This window comes from Miniopterus schreibersii, assembly GCF_964146895.1.
Source record: "Miniopterus schreibersii genome assembly, chromosome: 2".
Classification (NCBI taxonomy): Eukaryota; Metazoa; Chordata; class Mammalia; order Chiroptera; family Miniopteridae; genus Miniopterus; species Miniopterus schreibersii.
The window spans coordinates 139,343,487-139,365,411 of record NC_138102.1 but is presented as its reverse complement, the minus strand read 5'-3'; the positions used below and the strand labels follow the sequence as shown (position 1 = coordinate 139,365,411).

General features: G+C 38.0%; 1 protein-coding gene across 1 annotated transcript; it reads right to left on the bottom strand.

Moving 5' to 3' along the window:
• Window positions 1-1,125: 1,125 nt before the first annotated feature.
• On the bottom strand, window positions 1,126-15,560 carry GTSF1 (gametocyte specific factor 1). Its single transcript, XM_081128555.1, has 9 exons — window positions 15,502-15,560; window positions 13,608-13,652; window positions 9,236-9,336; window positions 7,223-7,349; window positions 6,723-6,806; window positions 6,204-6,267; window positions 5,012-5,106; window positions 3,568-3,600; window positions 1,126-1,465 (listed from the first exon to the last, which is right to left on the bottom strand). The coding sequence occupies exons 2-8, from the start codon at window positions 13,621-13,623 to the stop codon at window positions 3,584-3,586; spliced, it is 504 nt and encodes a 167-aa protein (XP_080984681.1). The 5' UTR covers window positions 13,624-13,652; window positions 15,502-15,560; the 3' UTR covers window positions 1,126-1,465; window positions 3,568-3,583.
• Window positions 15,561-21,925: the final 6,365 nt, after the last annotated feature.

The window sequence follows — 21,925 nt, the reverse complement described above, 5'->3', positions numbered from 1 at the left end:
CTGGGTTACAAGGGTAGCAGATGATAGTTTTGTTCTGTTATCACCCAAACAAAGGAAATCAAAAGAGTTTTGTATTTTTCATTAATAAGGTGTTGATTTATACACAAACATAAATGACCAGAATTAGGGGCATAAAGGGTGTTTTTCCCCCCTCAATATATTCACCACTCTCTCCAGACGAAATGGCCTAATTATTCACTTAAGATTATTCACTTAAGATCATGCACCTAAGCAGAAATACTACTGTACTGATACTTATCTTCAACCTGTTTTTAGAGTTTGGAACTAAAGAAACAGCTCTGTTTCATCAGGGAAGAATCCTGTTTCGTATAAAACTCTCGGAAGAAGGCATTCCATAAGAGCCTACTTCCCCTTATCTGTTACTCTGCTAGAGAGGTCATTTTTGGAATTATCTGCCAGTATGCTTCAGCCAAGTTCCTATCTATCTATACCAGATCACAAATTCCTCTCCATGCTAGACAGTTTAAAACCAAACCAAATCAAACTTGAAAACCACCACACAAAAACAATCCAAACAATCTCTGGGGAGATTATGAAGTCTCCCTGTAAGGGCCAACAAGATGCTAGGACAGCCAGAGCTTTGGCTGTTTCAAAATCTTACTTATACATACACTCCAGGGTAGTAAGCAGGGCCCTCACACATTTAAGCTTTGAAGCTTAATTAAATTTCACACACAGGTGGAAAGCCTCTCTCTTCTCTGCATGTACACTTGTTCCTCCCCTCTATGCCAATCTTCACTCCTACATAATCCACACCTAGTTTGACAACTAGTACAATGTCTAGTTGGAATGTGGAAGAAATAAAGTAAATAAAAGAACCCTACCCTAGGTTGGAAATATTTAGGTAACAAGTTATCCTAAACATTCTAAACAAGAATGGGGTATTTTGCTCCATAAATGCTACCAATATCTTGGAGACTCTGGATAAACAGATGCACTGATCAAATTGGTCCATTCCTACTAATGCTAAAAAGAATTTGGTTCATGTGTATCAGAGAACATGAATACACAGTTACTTCTCCCAACCCAAGTTTCTTGCCTGCTTTTGCTGGATTCTTCCTTTTTTCTTTTTCTTTTTCTTTTTTTTACATTTTATTTTTGTTTAAAATATTACAGATGTCCCTTTTTCTCTCTCCAATGACCTGTTCCACCCAATAATTATGTTTCATTAATGTGGAAAGGGATGTGATTTCTGATCTTGGGGCTCCAAGTACTTAACCAAACTATCAACCTATCTACATCAATGGTTTATTTGAAACAGTTTTTCTAAGTATGAGGGTTCACTCTTGCATCAAATGAGTGAGGACTCAAAAAGGGGGTGAAAAAAAAAGGCATCTGTCAGTTTGAAAGTCACAGATAGTTTATCTTTCTATAACTAGATTAGGAGAAAAATGAAGAACCCACTGGTAGCAGGAAGAAGCAAGAGTCTTCTAGGTTCACTCATCTGTAAGGAAATGAGAAAAAAAGGAAAATTTAGTTCCTTTCAATGACAAAGGCACCAACTACATGTGACAATGGACCACACAATTACAACCCAATTAAAATCTCTTGGTCACTGGAGGAATCTCCTGTTGTTAATGGCACAGCATCAAGTACCTTCTGACCCTGAGCTCTTCAGTATCACTAAGCACACAGAAACTTGTTAATTGAATTAAAAGCATTCTATGAAGAGATCAATGTATACTCCTGTGTCAACAGTTTTATGACTGAGGAGAAAATAAGAATTGACTATCCAGGCAATTGACTCCTACAGACAATTCTGGATTAATTCTAATCAACTTATATTGATTTTTTTCCTTTTCATTCACTCTACTACTCATTCATTTAACAATATATTTTGAACTGTTACAGTGTACATTAGAAGAACAAAAATTAATATTACCTGCTTTTGAGGCACTTATCTAGTAAAAAATGGAGTTGTTGATAAACACACAAATGGGATAAAGCATATTGAATACAAGGTAAACAAACCCTTTTCAACCTTATGTATATTCAAAAAACTCTCCACCCATAATTAAGTTCCTTAAGGGAATAAATCATGTCTTCTATTTCTTTTGTATCCTTCCAAAGAAGCCAGAGAATTCTGCAACAATAGGCATTCAATAAATGATACTTTATTAAGAGGATAAGAAGATCTGTGGCTGTTAAAAGAGTCTTAACTAACCTAGGATAATTTTTCTCCCCGATTCTTCAGGGCTTACACAGAAAAATAAATTTTTAGTATCTAAGGAGTTTAATAGCAAAGAGCTGAGTTCCAAAGTAGAGGTGTGTCTTAAGTGATATAGAAGTTTCTCCTAGGCTTTCACCTTAAGAGTAGCCATTTTTACAAGGTAACTATCCATACTGTTAGAGCACCAAGTATTTTGTACAGTGTGTCAGAGGAGGATTCAAAGTTCATGATTTATCCAGATTTGTGTGCACTTCCTTGACACAGCCCAGTGCTATTGTGTCTCTTTTCCTTCTGGGGCCAGATGCAATTTATTGCTTTCCTGATGTATTTAACAATTTTTTTTTTTTGTTCAAAATATTACAGATGTCCCTTTTTCTCCCCAGTGACCCATTCCACCCTGTTTCACCCCCCTGTATTTAACAATTTGATGTCAGAACCTACCAAGAAAAAAGGCTAGTACCTAGAAGCAACTGATAGTTATTTTCCATAGCTAAGGAGTGTTTGCTTTTAGAATTTCTTTTCTACTTTTCACCAGAAGAAACATCAGTTTTGGTACAAAATGAACCCTAACTCACAGAAGGTCCATCTGATTCACTGTCCAGAGGAAGTGAATGAACTGGAAGGCAACAGGCCAATTACTCATTCATTCACTAAATATTCACTGAGGGCCTACTAGCTGCAAGACAGTGGGGGATATATTCCCATTTCTAGCCTTTATACTATTCCTTTTGCCAGGGTCAATGTGGCTGGGCAACCTCAGCCAAAACACCATTTGAAGCACCAAACTTGGCTCAGCTATGGTAGGTACATAGGGTAACCTCGAGGAAAGGCTTCATCTGTGAAAAGTAAAACATTATGCTCTCTTCATATAGATTTTTGTGAGGTTCTGTTAAATCAAATATTCAGATAAGATTAGCAGTGCAAGACTCTTAGAGACCCAAAACTTTTAAGTGCTCATTAAAAAGAGTATGAATATTTTGATATGTTAAACTATACTGCACAGGGAAAGAATTGCAGAGCAGTGAAGCACAGCTGTCTGATTAATCTCAGCCCATTAAAGAGGCGTGATAGATCTAGAATGTAACTCTGATAAAGAAAAGAAAAAAGAAAAGAAAATAAGAAAAAAAAAAAAGGGAATGTGTACTAACTCTAGGGAAAGCAACTTGGCATGTTAACCAAATTCTAATTTAAGCAGTAAATGCCTATTCATTAGCGTGTAAAGCCATAACAGAAACTATATACTTAAAAAACATAGGGACACACAAAGCTTTAATTTGGTACCATAATCTGAAAGAAAATTGGACCCAAATTGCTTTATGTCCAGTTAAATCTTGCTACCATCTGAAGAAATAGTGAAATAAAACTGAAATACTTACTTGATGAGATATTCAGTTACTGTGCATTTCCATCTACAGAGCAAAAATATTTCAAAATAAATACACCAGGCCAATTGAAATTCATTCCATCCTCTATTCTAACTAAACACAAATGACTTATTCTGGGGTATATTGAATTACAATATAAAACTAGAATAATTTATTTATTTATTTTAAATCTTCACCTGAGGATATGCTTTTTTATTGATTTTAGAGAGAGAGAAAGGGAGAGGGGGAGAGAGAGAGAGAAAAAACACACACGATTGGTTGCCTTCCATATGCATCCCAACCAGGATCAAACCCACAACCTGGGTATGTGCCCTGACTGAGAATTGAACCTGAGACCCTTTGGTACATTGGACAACACTCCAACCAACTGAGCCACACTGGTCAGGGCTAAAAGTAGAAGAATTTAAAATTAGTGATTGGATTCTTCTCAAGAGTATGAGAAAGGCAAATACTTATCAAGACTTCTGGCATATGATTTGGTGATCTCATTTTTTGGGCAAGTATTCAAAGGGAAGTTTTTTAAAGGAAATCCTCTAGCCACCTGAAAATTAACTCAAATAGTAGCACTGAAAGCAAGGGAATCTGAATTTGGGGGCAACATTAGGAAAAGAAAGTTTATATTAAATATTACAATATCTTGGGTGTTCCATATGTGGGAATTTCTTTACCAGGGTGGTATGATACAAATTTAGTATCTGTTTGCTCAGCATGGCCTCTGATGTCTAGGGGAGACATTTAAATACTATTTTTATGCTGGTTCTTATGACTCATAACTTTCATGTTCTCTCTACACATTTCCTTTTAGGTCTCTGAAATTCAATTTTTAATCCCAATTCCCTATTGATCTTATGTCTTAAAAGTCAGGGATGACTTCCTCCAAACCAAAATCAATAGTCTTTTGTTGTTGTTGTTAATCCTCACCTGAGAATATTTTTTCCACTTATTTTTTTAGAGAGAGTGGGAGAGAGAGGGAGAGAGAGACAAACATCGATGTGAGAGAGACACATCGATTGGTTGCCTCCGCTTGTGCCCTGACTGGGGCTGGGGATTTAACCTGCAACTCAGGTATGTACCCCCTTGATGGGTAACTGAACCCATGACCCTTTGGTGAGTGGGCTGCCACTCTAATCACTGAGTAAGACCAGTCAGGACAGTAGTCTTTTTATTGGTCTCCAAATTTATTTATGGTATTTGATGTCAGTGGTCACCCTATCTTGAAAATATTCTTTTGGTTTCTGTGATCTTGTACTTTCCTGTTACTAACCAGAACCAGGTCTAGGTTGACGTGAGGTGCTTAGGGTACAAAACTTGAGGTACTCTCTCTCAGGTTATGGAGTGCAAGGTATTCAGATTAGACATGTCTTTGAATATCAAGACTAATTGTATTTATTAGCACAAAGAAAAGAATAAAAGCATTTTGTCTCATTTCACTTACTGTTTTTCCATGGCAGAACATATGGCAGAGACTTGGGAACGCGCATGCCTGAAGCTAGGTTACTCTTATGTTCCATAACTATGTTGCTTGCAGGGCTGGAAAAAAAAAAGATAAATTTGACTATGCCAGCACATCTGTATTCTTCAGGCAGGCACATGCAAGACAATCAAACTATGTTTTTTTGTAATTTGGGGGAAAACAACCTATATTATGAAATGTAAACACATTTCCATCAAAATGTTCTTGTAATTAGAATGATTACCATTTCTCTGGAAAGCTCACTGTTCTGTACAGGCATTAAGATGGGTCTAAGTATTTTCATTTTCCAGAAATTGAGATAAACAACAATGCCATCTACTGTTCAGTTGTATGACAGGCTCATAAACTCACTCAATAAACGTAAGTAATAAAATAAAATGCCAAGACAATCAAACCAGAGGCAACAAATCTCACAAAACTGAGGCAAAATTAAAATTGTACCAATAAAATTCATCTTCAAGTTTTTCCATCTTAGTGCACACACAAAATAAGGTACACTTACAACTACTAACTGACCTCAGGAGCTAAGAAATAAAAATTGATATTTTATTTTGGGGAAAAAATGAAGTCTAGCATCTCATTCCTTCATTTTCTAATCCAGAAATATTCTCATTTGGATTTGAAATTTGATCTTCTAAGGTTTGAAGATAAAATAATGAGAAATCCTACAGATTTCAAAATTATATGCAAAATCAGTGGGAAGAAGAGATGCATTTTCTTCCCTATCCAATAAGTACTCTGGATTCCCTACTCACAAATAAAAAACTTTTAAGATTACCTTTTCCTTAGACACTAGTTACCAAGAGGAAAAATTATCCACGTGGTATAGCTGGATAATTTTTTGAAACCATTAAAATAATACGAACCTAGCAAAAAAACCCAACTAAGACATAAGAGTGTCGGACAGCACTATCTCCTTTGCTAGACTATAAGCTAGTATTTTTATGTTCCCACAGTGATTAACACAAAGCATGTGACTTTTTATGAATCAAGGAAGAAATAAGAAAAATAATCCACCAAAACTATTTAGACTAAGTTACTACCAAGTAACATCATCAAGGAAAGAGGTCAACTCATGCTTTGGTGGCTTTTTTTGGTAACAAAGCACACTGATTTTGCGAGGCAGTGCTGGGAATGAGACCATTTCATTTACCTGTTCTTGCCACAGTAGTTGGCTGTGCCCCAGACAAATGGGGTGCTGGTCTGTTCCCACAAATCTGCCAAAGGAAGTAAAACATAGTTTGTAGTATAAGACACCAGTTCATGCTAGTTGAATTTGTAAAATGAAAAATAATACACCTAAGTTTAGAGAAGGAAGTAAAAATTGATCAAGGACCCTGCCCAAGTGACACAGTAGCAGGAATTTAATAGAAGGATATAAACACAAACGACATAAATAATAATAAATGTGCCTAGTAACAGCCAAACACAGATGGTGTAACACAATTTATGGAAAAAACAGATGTAAAGAAGTGCCTTTTCCAATTAAGAGGAATAGGCTGTTTCACGTGTCTGCACAGCGATACAAATGTGCTTGTTTTGGGGCGCAATAAAAATAATAAAGCATTCTCTACAACATGGTATGTTTATAAAAAAGGAAAATCTTCCTTCTGTCTAAGGCAAATGATTTGAGATTTAGAAACTGTGAAGAAAAAGATGCAGAAGCACTTACCTTTATCCCAGTCTTCATCGCAAGGAGGGCACTGCCATGTGCTCTCAGCCAGAGTCTCTTGTCCAAGATTCCTGGTTTGGTTGACTGCAAGACAATAGAGATTCTGACATAAACCGGGACATTGCTAAGTTATGTTTAAAGGGGTTAGTGGCTAAGAGAGTAGCACAATGGGTCTTTGTTACTGAAAAATGGATGCCATGAAAGATAAACAGAGCGGTCTTATCCCCTTGCTGACAGAAGAATGAAAGAAAAGCAGAAACAAATGTATTTACCATATTTATGGCAATAAAAGGATTTTTTTTTTTTAGTTTGATGAATTATTGGTAAAATGAACAGGCTGTTTAGAGAAAAAGCATTCTGACAAACACAACCAGACGACCTTTTCCTGCTGAAAGTGTTCTTAAAAACTAAAACCCAAAAATCAAGGTGACAATGTAGTATAATACAAATTTAAAGGGGCTAACCTCTAGCACCGAAACATCTTAGGTAGTCAGCCTTACCAATGTCTTGCTCTATACAACTTTTGTCATCACAGCTTGAGATATGATGACTGATTTCGGTCCGAGGAACCTGATGGCGAGCATTGAAGGGACAAGTAGCCAATTTGTTTGCGACATCAGGATGATTCTGTGGAACAAAAATTAAGGGGTTTATCAATTTTCTTGTTCTCTTAAAAGTCCAAGGGGTGTGGCTCAGCTTTATCTGTAAGTGGCTCCCCTAAAATCTCTCAATAAACTTACTGTGATAGGTAAACTCATAGTAGAAAATTAAGAGGAAATTATTTATCACGCATAAGAACCATATAGTGTCTCAAACTCAGCAAAACATAAGCCTCTTTGTTATGACTGTAGAGACTGACAACACAGATTTTGGGGTTAGAGCAGCTTATATGGAGGTAAACAGCAAATTTAGAATTGGGTACTTGAACCACATCTTCTCTCCCTGTTCTTCAAAGTCACGAGATTCAGGTGGCACAGCCTGTAATGGCAGAGCTCTTTGGATGTCTTTGAAAGCTGATATTGAGGATACACAGTAACACTAAAACATATTCTTAGTCTGCACTGCAGTAGTGCCCCTGCTACTGCAATACAATAGGGCTGGAAAATAACTGTTGGAAGGGAGCTGCAGAAGAAGCAAACCAATGATTTTTCAGATTAACACAGGAACACTTATTTAAAGTAATGATGCCTGAAATGAGGCTCTGAACAATTTGACCTTTATTTCCATTATTTCACTAAGGAAAAGCCCAAAGGATAGGGTCTACTCTGCTCACCAAGTTCCTTATTTTAAAACAAAACAAAGTTTAATGTTCCTAAATCTTATGGTTATATATACCAGCAATTAAGAAATTTGCTTAATAGGAGAAGCAAAAGATATATCACAAATAATACTCAAAAGAGTAAAATTAATGTGAAATGGGGGGAAGGCTAGAAAAAAACAGGAGAAAATTGGGAGGGCACTTATCTCCATAATTTTTGTTAAGGGATGTCAGGCATTCCAATGCAAAGGTTTTGGGGCAAAAGATTAAGAGCATTAGAAGAGAAGAGTTATGACAATGTCTTTACACTGCGTGGCTCCCTTTCCCAACCTTTATCCTTGATATGTTAGAGAGCCTAGGGGAGGAAGTTGTGGTAGTATCTTCTGATCCATATTGTCTAGGTTCAACCTTAAGGGATCTTTGCTCAAAAGATTAAAAAGAGCTGGAGAAATAATAAAAAATGGCATTATAATCATATCTCCAGGACTGCAAGAGAAACACCCTTTATAGGATGTTAATGCATACATAAATTGTATGCATTTTGGATTAAATTGCATACAACTGAAAACCAAAATTGAAAACCAAAACTGTTTTCCAAACATAAATCTGGCAGAACTTTGGCCTCTGTATCTGACATCAGCACTCTAACAATCTTTTCAAAGTGCTTCAGTTAATATACCAGCATTAAAGCAGTTTATGACAGCTAAATCTACAAAAGACAGACCAGGGAAGAACCTCTAATGAGTTGTTATTTCCCCCTCAAAGATGCTTATTGTCGAAATTTGGAAAAACAGTTATTTTCAGGAATAATCTTTTCTTCGGCTAGCCTCTAACTGTTCAGCTTCTCTAAAATTTATAACCGAAAATATCAGAAATCATATTATATACTCATTCCTTATCAAGACAATGGACACATTGAATTCACAAGGCAAAAGGGATTTTCTCATTGCTAGCAAAAATTAGTTGTTTCCTCTGTTTTACAAAGGGAGAAAAGACTCCAGAAAAGCTGTTTATAAATGGGTGCTTATCGTTAGTTGGGGAAAAAACTAAAATAGGGGAAAAACTTATGTACCCAAGAAGTAAACAAACCCCTTTTTATAAATGTTGGTATTTAATACAAAGGTAGATTTCCAAAAACAATTCTGGCATTCAATTAAAACACTTATGTTAAAATTATTTGATATTTATAAAATTTGGCTTTTTAAAAAGCACTCAAGAGGGCATTACAGGGCAAATTATGAAAATAATACCCTACCTTTCTGCACTTGATAAGATGATAAGGAAACCTGCAGGCCCTGATCTGGTGGTTTTTATCATAGGGACATTGTAATAGCTTTTCAGGGTCCAGGGAATCAACTGAAAGAGAGAGAAATAGGGTAAGTACAAAGCTTAACAGGTCTTTAGAAAACCACAGCATTACAGGCACAATATATTTTCCAACAGAATCTGTAACAATAGAATAAGACAGTCTGATAACAACTTGGAATTTAAAAAAAAAGGGTGACTAAACATTTGAAAATGAAACTGTAACCCTGATAAGATAAAATTGTGTTAAGTCCAGCAAAACCAACAATCAAGGGATGAGGTCTTAGTTCATATTTGGTTGTATTTTTTTTTTTTAATATATCTTTATTGATTTCAGAGAGAGGAAAGAAGAGGGAGAGAGAGAGATAGAAACATCAATGATGAGAGAGTCATTGATCGAGCCCACAACCCGGGCATGTGCCCTGACCGGGAATCGAACCCCGATCACCTGGATCCTAGATCGAGGCTCAACCGCTAAGCCACGCCTGGCTGGGCCATATTTGGTTGCATTTAAACATTGCTGTTTTCACTGTTGGTGACCCTCACTATAAAACAAAACGTTAAATGAAATGACATTCTCTTTTCCTTTTCTAAAAGTGCTAATTCAGGGTCATTTCCATTCTAGCTAGCCCAACCAGAGCTTCCTAACCAGTATACTGAAGGTTGGAATGGATGGTGGTCCAATATATCAATGCAGGGCCCACTGCACGTGGGCTCCCAGCACCCATCTATTTACCAGTATGCATGACATGAAAAAAGTTGGTAAGCACTGCTTTATATGTGTGACATGTTCTATGGAAGATTGAGAAATATTCATTAATAGATGACTTTTTTCTTTTCTTTTTAAAAAAAATATATCTTTATTGATTTCAGAGAGAGGAGAGGAGAGTGAGAGAGAGAGAGATAAACATTAATGATGAGAGAGTCAATGACTGAGCCCATAACCCAGGCATGTGCCCTGACCGGGAATCGAACCCCGATCTCCTGGATCCTAGGTCGACGCTCAACCACTGAGCCACGCCCGGCCGGGCGAGATGACTTCTTTTTCATCTGTCAACATTAATTTACTACCACGATAAGTAGTTCCTGATCTTGGTTACTTTAATTACCTCTCAAATGAAACCAATACCTTTATCAGGTAGGTGGTTTTACTTTTCATATTTTGATGCATAAATTGGAAAAAACAAGAATTCTTTAATCTAGTGATTATCAAATTTGCCAGATTAAAAAACAGAATAATCTTCAAACACAGAATCTCCTGAGGTTAAAACAACAGCAGACATATGAAGCTGCTGGGTGAAAGAAAGCCCCTAACCTATATCATGCTATTTAAAACTACCCTTAGAAGGCTATACTTTCAGGGATTATTTCCATGTTTCTCAGAGAAGTTTCTCTGAACGTGTAAAACTACCCTTAGGCTTTAAAGATGCCCAGGCTGAGCCCCAAATTTTAATAAACTGGTTAAGGAAGGGGAATTCAATGGTTAAGCACATTCTCAGTATATTTTGAGGACAAGAGTCAACCTAACAAACTGCTTTTGCCCCCACTGAAGGCAGTGATAAAAGTGAAATAAGATAAACAATTCTCATTTGACAAGAAGCTTATAAACCAAGAGACTGCTATGAAAATCAGAAGCCAGTAGGGAATTGAAACAGACAGTTTCACTGGAAGAGTGGTAAACATGGAATAAATTGCTAACCATGGATCCTTATGCAAATAAGCCAGAAAGGTGACTTGAAGGACAGAATAAATAGGAAGGAAAAATCTTAGAGGACAGGCAGGCTTATTATGCCAACCAGGCGTATTCTGACCAGCAATCTTTTCATATTTCTGAAGCTTTAGGACACCCAGGGAGAGTTTACAGATGAAATTCTTATTAAATCCTTTCATTTAATCCATTCCATCACTAGCAAATGTTAAGCCATGTCAGCAGCTGACATACTTGACGTACATTATGATTCATACACAGTGTACTGCCCACACAGTGGTACACATCAGAGTTGATAATGATGGTTTCCTACCATAATGCTTTACTTTTTGGTCTCTAGTAATTTAGGTCAGCTCTAACCTGTTTTTTTCGATTTAAAATTTTTATTTTCTTTTTAATTAAAAAATTTTAAATGGTGATAAATATATATATATACAACATAAAATTTACCATCTTAACCATTTTTAAGTGTACAAGTCAGTAGTGTTAAGTATATTCACATTGTTGTGCAACGAATCTCCAGAATTTTTTCCTCTTGCAAGTCTGAAACTCTATACCCATTAAACAACTCCTGTTCCCTCCTCCACCCAACCATGGCAACCACGGTTCTATTTCTGTTTGACTAGTCTAGATTCTTCATCATTCAGTGAAATCATATAGTATTTTGTCTTTTCGTGACTGACTTATTTCACTTAACATAATGTCCTCAAGTTTCCTCCATATTGGGGCATGTGATGGGATTTCTTGTACCTAGTTTTGTTATTTGCTTAAAAAAATTAAAAAAAAAAATTTTAATCCTCACTGGAGGATATGTTTATTGATTTTAGAGAGAAAGGAAGGGGGAGAGGAAGAGAGAGAGAGAAACATGGATGTGAGAGAGAAATATCCATCAGGTGCCTCCTGCAAGAATCCTCAGCCCAGGCATTGAGGAATTGAACCTCAATCTCCTGGACCCTAGGTCAATGCTCAACTGCTGAGCCACGCCCAGTGGTTTCTTATTTTAAGAAAAGAGGGTGGGGGAGGGAGCCGTAGGGAAGATCAAGGAGAATCAACCTTGGTGATTAATGATTTTCAAAGTGTGGTCCTCAGAACAGCAGCATCACCTTACATGTTGGAAATGCAAGTTCTTGGGTCCCAGGCCTTTTGAATCAGAAATTCTGGGGGTGGGGTCTAGCAACCTGTGTTTTAATAAGCCCTACCCCCCCCAGGTGATTTTGCTGCATGCTAAAATTTGAGAACCTTTGTTGTAGATATTTAATAAAGACTATTTCCATGTAGTTTCTGTATGTTGGTGATGAAGGTTTTATTGGACTCCTCCTTGAAGGCAGAATGGAACTAAAATATCCCTTGGTTGGAACTTATTACAAAGAGATCCTGAACACGACTGCAAAGCAGGAAACAAAGTAGGCCCTGCTGACAAGTTTCATCTACTCACCGGTTCAGATGTTCCTCAAACTTGGTCAGGGCCTAGAAACCATAGTGCCTTGTGATATCAAGAAGGACACTCCATACACACAATGTATAAGACTCTGGTTCTTGCCTGGCTGGTGTGGCTCAGCGGTTGAGTATTGACCTATGATCCTGGAGATCGAGGTTCGATTCCCAGTCAGGGCACATACCGGGGTTTTGGGCTCCGTCCCCAGTGGGGGGTGTGTAGGAGGCAGCCGATCAATGACTCTCTCATCACTGATGTTTCTTTCTTTCTCCCTCCCTCTCTCTCTCTCTCCCCCTCCCCCCTCTCTCTGGAGAAAAAAAAAAGACTCTGGTTCTCACTATGTCCCTAATTAACTATGTAACCCTGGGCAAATCAATTAATATAGGTTTTGTTTTCTCAGTGTAAAATTTGAGTGTTAAATATAGTGATTTTCAGGTCTCTTTTGGTTCTACACTTGTGTAATTCTAGTGCTGGCTCCCTTTTGATTTTCTGGGCCATCTAAGGTGTCTGGATCACTAGAGAAAGAAAAATCCTCTCTAAGATTTCTTTAATCCTAAAAACTCAATCTACATCAACAATATTATGTAATATTATCCCTCAAAATAGAAAGAAAACAGAGGTTACTATATCTATGTCATTAACAGGAGAAACTAAAGTCCTGACAAATTAGAATGCTTCATTTAATAAAAAAATATATATATACATATTTTAAAAATGTTTTTATTGATTTTTTTTTAGAGAGAGGAAGGGAGAGGGCAAGAGACAGAAACATCGATGTGAGAGAAACATCGATTAGTTGCCTCCTGTATGCACCCTAACCGTGGATTGAACTCACAACCTGGGCATGTGCCCTGATTGGGAATTGAACTGGTGACCAGTGCATGGGATGATGCTGAACCAACTGAATCACACCGGCCAGGGCTAATAAAAATATAATTTAATACAGGTGTCCCAACTGCAGCCTTTTCAAAACTTGATGACTTTTCATACTTCTTTAACTATTTAAATTTTAAGTATCTTATTTCAAATTTGGGCACTTTTCTATGTTACTATCACACAGATTGTTTCTCCTTAGCAGTTTAGGAGAAATGTGAATCTTTGCCACACATTAAAAGTCCTCTCAGACATAAAACTGTATGTAAGTTAACTTATTTTCTAAAAGCAATAAATAGTACATACTGTAAGTTTCTTCCATGTTGAAAATGAAGAAGCCGAATCCAAGTGCTGTGGGGGAAAAAGCAGTGGTTCAGGGAATTGGAAATGAAATGTACCTAAAGGTGGCCCTAAGAGGTAGAGTCAAACTGGAATTGAAGCTACCCAAGTTCAATGTAAGAAACCCTTAGTGCCCTCCTCCTTCAAATACTTTTTCCCCTTTAAAGTATTCTTCACTACTTTAAAGCATTTCAACATCACTGCTTAATTCATACTCTTGGAATAAATTCTAAGGCTCCCAAATAGTTAAGACAAACCACATATGACTACTAATTAAACTGTATTGAGTTGATGTCAGTCTACTTTAAGTGCCATTACAATGGTCAGTCACTGTTTACCATCTGTTAGGGTTTATTTAACACTAGAGAGGACAAATCAAGGCCACAAGGATACTGTTATTTAAACTTCAGGATAAACATAGAAATAGGGCACAATTTTAAAGCTCTCAAGTTCATAAAAATACAGGATGGAAAGGCTGCCAGTCTTGCTCCCCCTGGGCACTTGGGAATTCTGGAAGCCTATGGCAGTATATACACGTAATGCATCCAATATGCCCACAGACATTCTAGCCTACTATTTCTATCTATGACTTTTCTTAAACAAGATCAGGAAGTGCCATACTTTCCACTGATGCTTCACCTCCCCTCTACCCCTCCAATCTCCTATGCTAAAATGAGGCTTGGTTATTTAATCTATCCAATTAATAGTCATTCCCTCTATGAACTGAGGTAAAACTTCTGAATGTTAGGACTTAAGAACTGCCCATTTTATGGATAACAGAATCACAAAAGAACAGATTTATAAGAGAACTGTGGAAGATTAAAAGACAAGAACTGGTTTTGTAGTTTGAATTCTCTTCTATAGAATATCCCCCTACTGAGCACTGTGATTAAATAAACACCGCTATTGGGAAAAAAACCCTAAATTTATATAAAACCATCCCATAAGAAACTTCTGAAATTGGCTAGATTTACAGTTATTGTCTCTAGAGCAAGCTCTCCTTTGGCCTCTCATACAATTCCACACCCCTTCCCCCCCATTCTATGACATAAGCAGCCTTGGAATCCATGATAAGAAATACAAGTGATCAGCTGGAACCCTAGTTTAGTAATTTGCTGCAGAGCCCATTTGTTAGTTACAATCATTAGTGAAACTGTCCTAAAAATGTCTGGATTAAGAAATTCTCAGCTTCCTTTCAACATGTTTTTACTTGTACATAGTCACTCTGTACTTTTTAAATAAAAATAAGCGGAAGGAAGGACCAAATATTATGTTCCTTGATTTTAAAGCATTTAAAGGACTGATCAACACTAGATTCAGCAACTTGTAGGATGCCACCTTATCTTTTGGGGGCAAAAAGACTAATTACAATAGATAAAGTGCACTAGAATCCATGGCCTCAGCGTCAGCCTTGTCCATTTAAGTATCAAACTGTTAACAGGTGATCTTTATCTCTTCCCGAATACTAGACGCAGTGAAACGGACAAATTACACAAAGCCGCCTAGTTTGGGGGCTGAATGTAGTCTGAAGCAACTGGTTAAACTCAACAGGGCTGGGGGCTCAGTAAAAGAGTTTTTCTTTTTCTCAACAGGACATTCAGAGTAGCTTTAAGCAATGGTACTAAACAGGAGAAGGGGGAGAAGGTGGTTAGCTTGTTTGTAGACCGAGGAGCTGGGGAGGCCCTCGAGGGGCCGGAACCGCCCGCAGCCAAAACAGCTGCGTGGAGAACCCACCAGGCTGGTGGTTTCATCAGGCCCGAGGCTATGGGCTCGAAAGGGAAGACAGTAGTTGGTGAACGCACCCCAGCACCCTAAGGTGAGGTGTTTGGGCCCCAAGCCAAGGCCCGGACGTCTTTCCTACCTGAGTCAAGACACGCTCTCCACACAGTCGCCTCCAGCCCTCATCAGCGCCCTAGCAACGCTCACTTCCGGCCCCTGACGTTAGGGGGTGGGGAGTGGCCTCCACTTCCTGTGACGGAGTCTCCACTCTGGCTTGGGCTGGGGGTGGGCCGTGGGCCTCCTGGATGCTCCCTCCTCCAGCCCTTACCGCTCTTCAGGCTGCCCCCTCCCTTCAGGCCCATCCTCTTTCAGCCCAGCCCCCTCTGGCTGGGGGAATGGCGGTGGCCTTGCGTGGGTTGAACTCGCAAGGCCTTCCCTGGGCTTTGTGGCCGCCATCTTAGAAAAGAGAACAAGGGGCTAGAAATGGGCGCTCGAGGAGGAAATGAAGGGGGCGGGTTAGAAGTGGGATGCTGGTTGGAAAGAAGCCTTGTCTGTGGAAATTGTCTAGGTACAAGGGTAACTGAGATTTTGAGGGGAGAAAAGAGGAAAATTGTAAAGGAGATAAGCAGGCAGACCAGCCAAAAAACCCCAATAGCCAAGGACAGGAATCTAGTTGGTTTTGTTTTGGTCATGTAGAATCTCAAAATTCAAGTCAATAATAGTACTAGAGAATGCTAGGTAGGATGGAGGCCCTGGTCGGATTAAAGGGAGTTTCGAGCTGAGGAGAGAGTGCAAGGAAAAGAGCTGGAGAGGTAAAGAGGGTCAGAAAGTTATAACTTGATAGTGGAAACCCAAATATTTATATTGTGACCCTTCTTTCTGGAAGCTGATTAAAAAAAAAAAGTGTAAGTGGTCGTTCTTGTTCTAAGGTGGTTAGGCAAACAGGCCCCAAAGTGGGTGAAAGGTTAAGTGGAAGTACAACAGATGCCAAAGAAATGATCAAGACTATAAATTCATATTAGGAAGAAATCAGTGGGGCCTAAAGTGACCAGGGAAGGTTTTATGGAGAAAAGGAACTTGCGGCCTTTGAAGATTAGAATAAAATAGGAAGGTGTTGACACTACAGGTAGATTTGGTGATGCTATTTTTCAAAACCAAGAAGTAGAAATGTGATAGGACTAAGATTTTTGTACTGTGGGAGGTGTAGGTGGCAGTCTGGGAAATCAGCCTGGATGCTGAAATACTGGATTTTGGGAGCATTTATATGATTTATAGAGCTTAAATGTGACTTAGGAGAATATCCTGACAGCAAGGAACTGAATGTGGCTTTAGTGAAAAGGATCATGGGAGGAGATGTTTTATTTATTTTATTATTATTATTTTTTTCCTCATCAGAGGATATTTTTTCTATTGCTTTTCAGAGAGAATGGAAGGGAAAGAGCGGGAGATCGGCCAGTGATACATTGATGTGAGAGAGACACATCAATTGGTTGCCTCCATCATGTCCTGGGACTGGGGTTGAGGACGGAGCCTGCAACCCAGGTATGTGCCTTGGCTGGAATAGAACTGGGAGGGACCCTTCAGTCCGAGGGCCAGTGTTCTAACCACTGAGCTAAACCAGCCAGGGTGGGAGATGTTTTATTTTACATGTATAATTTGTAAACATATTACCAGGTGTTTTTTTTGTCTGTTTGTTTTTTTAAATTAGCCCTTAGGCTGAAGAAGGTGTTCTCCACAGCCTTTGATTTGTATTAAGATACTAAAAAGAAATGTGTTAATGGAAGTTGGGCCCAAGCCATTCTTGTCAGACTGATGGTTCTTAATCTTGTCTGTGCATTAGAATCTGGGGAGCTTTTAAGACATAGTAAGCCAATTTCCCATCCTGGACCAATTAATCAGAAAGGGCTGGGCATAGCTATTTTTAAAATGCTGCCCAGATGATTTTAATGTGCAGTCAGGGCTGAGAACCACTGACCTAGGCACCGTTTTGAATTTACAAGAGCTATTCTTTCACCTGGGCGCCCAGGATGATTCCTGTGAAGAAGCAGCAAGCTGTTAAAGTGCTTCTTGAAAGATAATTGCTAAGAGTAAAAGCTTCATTTCAGGCTTAGTGCAGAGCATTTTAGAAAAAGCTGCTGTTTTGGCAAATCAGTTTTAGATTGTTAGAAATACCTTAAAGTAATCTTTATGAAATCCTGAACCTCTGAATTTATCACAATATTATTCATGCAGATTGGTGGGGCCAGTGTGATTTGAAGTGAAATGTGTGGGGGTTTTTTTTAGGCTTTAAATTGCAGTAATCTGGTGAAACTGTTGACTCTGTTACTGTGACCCATAAGTACTTCTCATTCAGACACCTGCAGATCAAAATTTCTGAGGAAGGAAGAGCTAAAGGGCTTGAGAGGATGGGGAGTGGATACCAAATCAGAATCTAAAGTCAGGCTCACTGCATTCAGTAATTCTTTGTTGGGGTGACAGGATCCTCAAATGATAAAGGTGTTCTATTTAGCACCAGTGAACAAGCCCACCAACTTAAAAAAATAAAAATAAACAAAAAACCCAAACTGTCTTCAGGGAAGATTTTAAAATAAAAACGCACTACACATTTATTCTTTCTATTTTTAAATGCTTTGTTCATTTCTTTCCAACCCAGAAATTTCCTGCTTTATCTGAGATCCCTGCTAAGCTTCTTTCAGACTTTTTTTTTTTTTTTAAAGCCAGGTTGAATATATTTGAAAAGGAAAATACAATGAAAGACCAAGGCATTTACAGAGGATCATTTTAGGAGCTAGATGAGATTAATACCCTAAACCAAATCCCGTCTGTGCTGGTTGTGTCTGGTGATATACTAGCATTATATTTTGGAATGAATAATTATTAGTTAAAAGACTGGACTAATGAGTAAAATGGCAGATCTCTAGTGATTGGGGAAAAAAATCTTTGTTATCTCAGCTTTTAGAATTGAAGGAATGTTAGTAGTTCTTGAGATTCTTTAGAGACTTTCAGTCTTTCAGAAAACCCAAAACTTAAACTTTAACCCATCAGAAGACTAAAATATTAATTTTTTTTTCTTTTTTGAATATTGTCAACTAAGTCCTGGTTCTCTCATCTAATTATGGTTTCTGATTGGTAGTTAAATGTATAATTAAAAACTGGAATTCAATAAATGCAGTTGCAGAGTATTTCAAGATGAGAGATCTATGGGGGAACAAAATAGATGTCCTTATTGATGAGGATAGATTGGGAAGCATTGCTTTAGAGAGTGAAAAGTTGGGGCTAGTTCCAATTTTTTAGGCAAAGTAGCAGGGGAGGTGCTCCCACTAGGAATGTTTCCATTATATTCCCAAGGCTTTAGAGGAGGGTGAAAAGTTCCGGCTTTTACAATTTTTTAGGCAAAGTAGCAGGGAGAGCTTCTCTATAATATTTCTATTGTATGGGGTGTTCCCAAAAATGTGTACATACACTTTGAATAATTATAAAGGCAGTGTTTATTTTAAAATACACTTTATTTTCAAAATTGAGCTATCAGTTGTTAAAGTGTGTATACATTTTTCGGGGGACACCATGTATTCCCAATGGGAATAAATTTATGTTAAAAGAGCTGTTAATGGTAGTGTGCCAAGAATAGCCAACATCCAACTCTAGAACTACAGAATGATACAGGATAAATGAAAAAACCAGTAGTGATTTTTTTTGGTCTGTAGTTTAAATTCACTTTGTGTCCTAATATGTAAATGTTATATATCTGTGTAAGCCACATTGCCTGTAATAGTTTCCAGGGTACTTGAGAAATAAGTTCTCTATGTTTTTCCTTGACTTCTAGGTAGTTCCTTTCCCCAGGGCTCGGCAACAAGTAGCCTCTTGCACCCTTTCTGGTGCTGACATCTAAGATATAAATTGTAAGTAAAAGTTTGTAAACTATTACTATCACTTTGGCAGTGCTTAATGAACAGATGGGTAAGGAAATGGAAACTTCTGAAAAGTTGTTTGTTGAAAAGATGGTAGAATATGCTAAAGAATTTTTACCTACTAAAAATTTTGTAAAGGACTAGTCTTACATTTTCTTGTGGCCACCTGCTCTCTTTCTCTCCCAGCACTTAAAACTGTGTCATACCAGTGGTACTCAAAGTATGGTGCCCAGACCAGCAGCATCTGCATCACTTCATACTTGAGAAAAAGCAAATTCTTGGGCCTCATTACAGACCTACCAAATCCGAAACTCAGGGGTGAGATGCCTACAATTTGTGTTTTAACAAGCCCTCCAAATGATTTTGATACCCATTAAAGTTTGAGAACCATTGCTTTATACTGTAGTTGTCAACATTGTTCCCTCATGATGGACCACGGCCACTACAGTTCTTAACATAGGCCTCAAGCATTGTAGATACTTACTTGATTTGAGAGCACGGGTATATTTTGTCAGCAGCAGCAGCAGCAGCTGTAAGACATCATCTAACTTGTAAGAGAATACATGGGAAGTTAGAGTCTAAAATATTTGAGGGTTTTTCCCGTTTTTTTTTTGGTTTGTTTTTGTTTTAAATTCTCATTGGACAATATTTTTTCCATTGATATTTCAGAGAGAGTGGAAAGGAGTGGGGGATGAGGGGGAGAGAGAGGGAGATACATCGATTGGTTGCCTCCCGTACGTGCCCCCACTGGGGGGTGGGGGATCGAACCTGCAACCCAGGTACGTGCCCTTGACTGGGAATTGAACCTGAGACCCTTTGGTGTGCAGGCCAAGCGCTAATCACTGAGCCATGCTGGCCTGGGCCCCTGTTTTATACCACAGCTGCTTGGAAAACCTTCACGAAAAGGGCTATAAAGTATGGACCAACAACAGCATAAAGAAGTGGAACTGATGGGATATGTTTTGGTATGTATCTAGGACATGATTAACGGGCCTTAGCAATTTTCCCCCTGTAGTTCACACTGTGAACGTCAGGGTAGAAACTCTAAAACCTGATTTTAGAGAAGAAACTTTATAGTTGGCAAGTCTTTACTGTTACATGAATATAACTTAAATTGCCTTGTTAGGACTTTTTTGTGAAGATGACTGAACCTGGTGACCAAGGTTTTTGAATGGTTGATTTATTGAGTATAAATATTTAGCTCAGAGCACTGAGTCTCTTTTTATCCCACCATGTCTGTAAAGTATAGTTTCTCCACATTCAGCAACTTTGATTATTTTGTGGGTGGGTGCATGACTAGTACACAGTCAAGATTATGCCTCTTTTAAAGCACCATATAGTTTAATAAAAAATCAGAATGAAAGGAGGGTTAATGGAGATACAAGCAACTTGTTATAGGAGTGTGGGGGAATAGTTAGGACTTGGGAAATCTATGAAGGCTGAGATATTTTTAAACTTTGCTTTTTTTTTTTTTAAAGTAAGTATTTTTCCATAAGTTTGTTTGGTCTTTCTTGAAGTTTTGACCAAATATTATGTCAGGAATAAAAAAAGTAGTGTTTGTTTGAGTTTCTATTGTGCCTTCCTCCAAGGGGTTCAAAAGTTCTTTTTTTAAAAAATATATCTTTATTGATTTCAGAGAGAGGAAAGGAGAGGGAGAGAGAGAGATAGAAACATCAATGATGAGAGAGTCATTGATTGGCTGCCTCCTGCACACCCCCAGCTGGGGATCAAACCTGCAACTGGAGCATGTGCCCTGACCGGGAATTGAACCCCGATCGCCTGGATCCCAGGTCGACACTCAACCGCTGAGCCATGCCCAGCCGGGCCAAAAGTTCTTAAAGTGAGATTTGAGTAGATCTGGCACTTGTATTTTGAATGACACACCTGCCTAGTAAGTGACATTTTATCCCTTGAGATTAGGGTGGCCGACCTGGTTTGTCTGGTTGTCTCAGGATAATTATTGTTCTTCCTCTCCCGCTCTGGAGTACCCTGGTTTGGAGGAATGTTTATGTGGTCCCCTAATTGAGATAGTATGGCCTTTTAGAGGTAGATTCCATATGCCAAAAATATAAAGGAAGATAGCTTTATCTTTTTTTTTTTCTTTAACATTCTTTTGTTTCTATATAGTCTGGTGTTAATATACCAAAGTATAATTTAAAAAATTAAAAATATGTTTAAGACCTTAGGCAAGAGAGAAAACTAAATCTTGTTTATATTATGTAAACTTAAGGGAGAGAGTCAGTAGCCCTCCTTTGTACAAAGTATACTAGAATGTGCTAGATACTCAAAGTGTGTAGTTTTTCTCTCTTCTGTTTTCTGCTTTAATTGAAGTAAAAGGTTATTTGAAAAGGATCTAGAAAATACTAGGTAGGTATAAGACTGCTAAAGGCAGAAAATACTCATTTGACTACAACTTTTACTTTTAATTGTAAGTCTAAATACACCTGAACTAATCAATAAACTAGCAACAACCAAGTCATCATTTTAAAATTAGCTATCTGCAATAAAAAATTGCAGCTTAAGAGGAACTAATTTTTGACCTGTTGTAAATTGGCTGTTGGTTAAGTTTAAGCACCAATATTGGAATATTTACCAGATGCAGAGCACCAGGCTAGTACTGTAGCAAATATAAAGCAGCATGTGACTCTGACTTCCCTC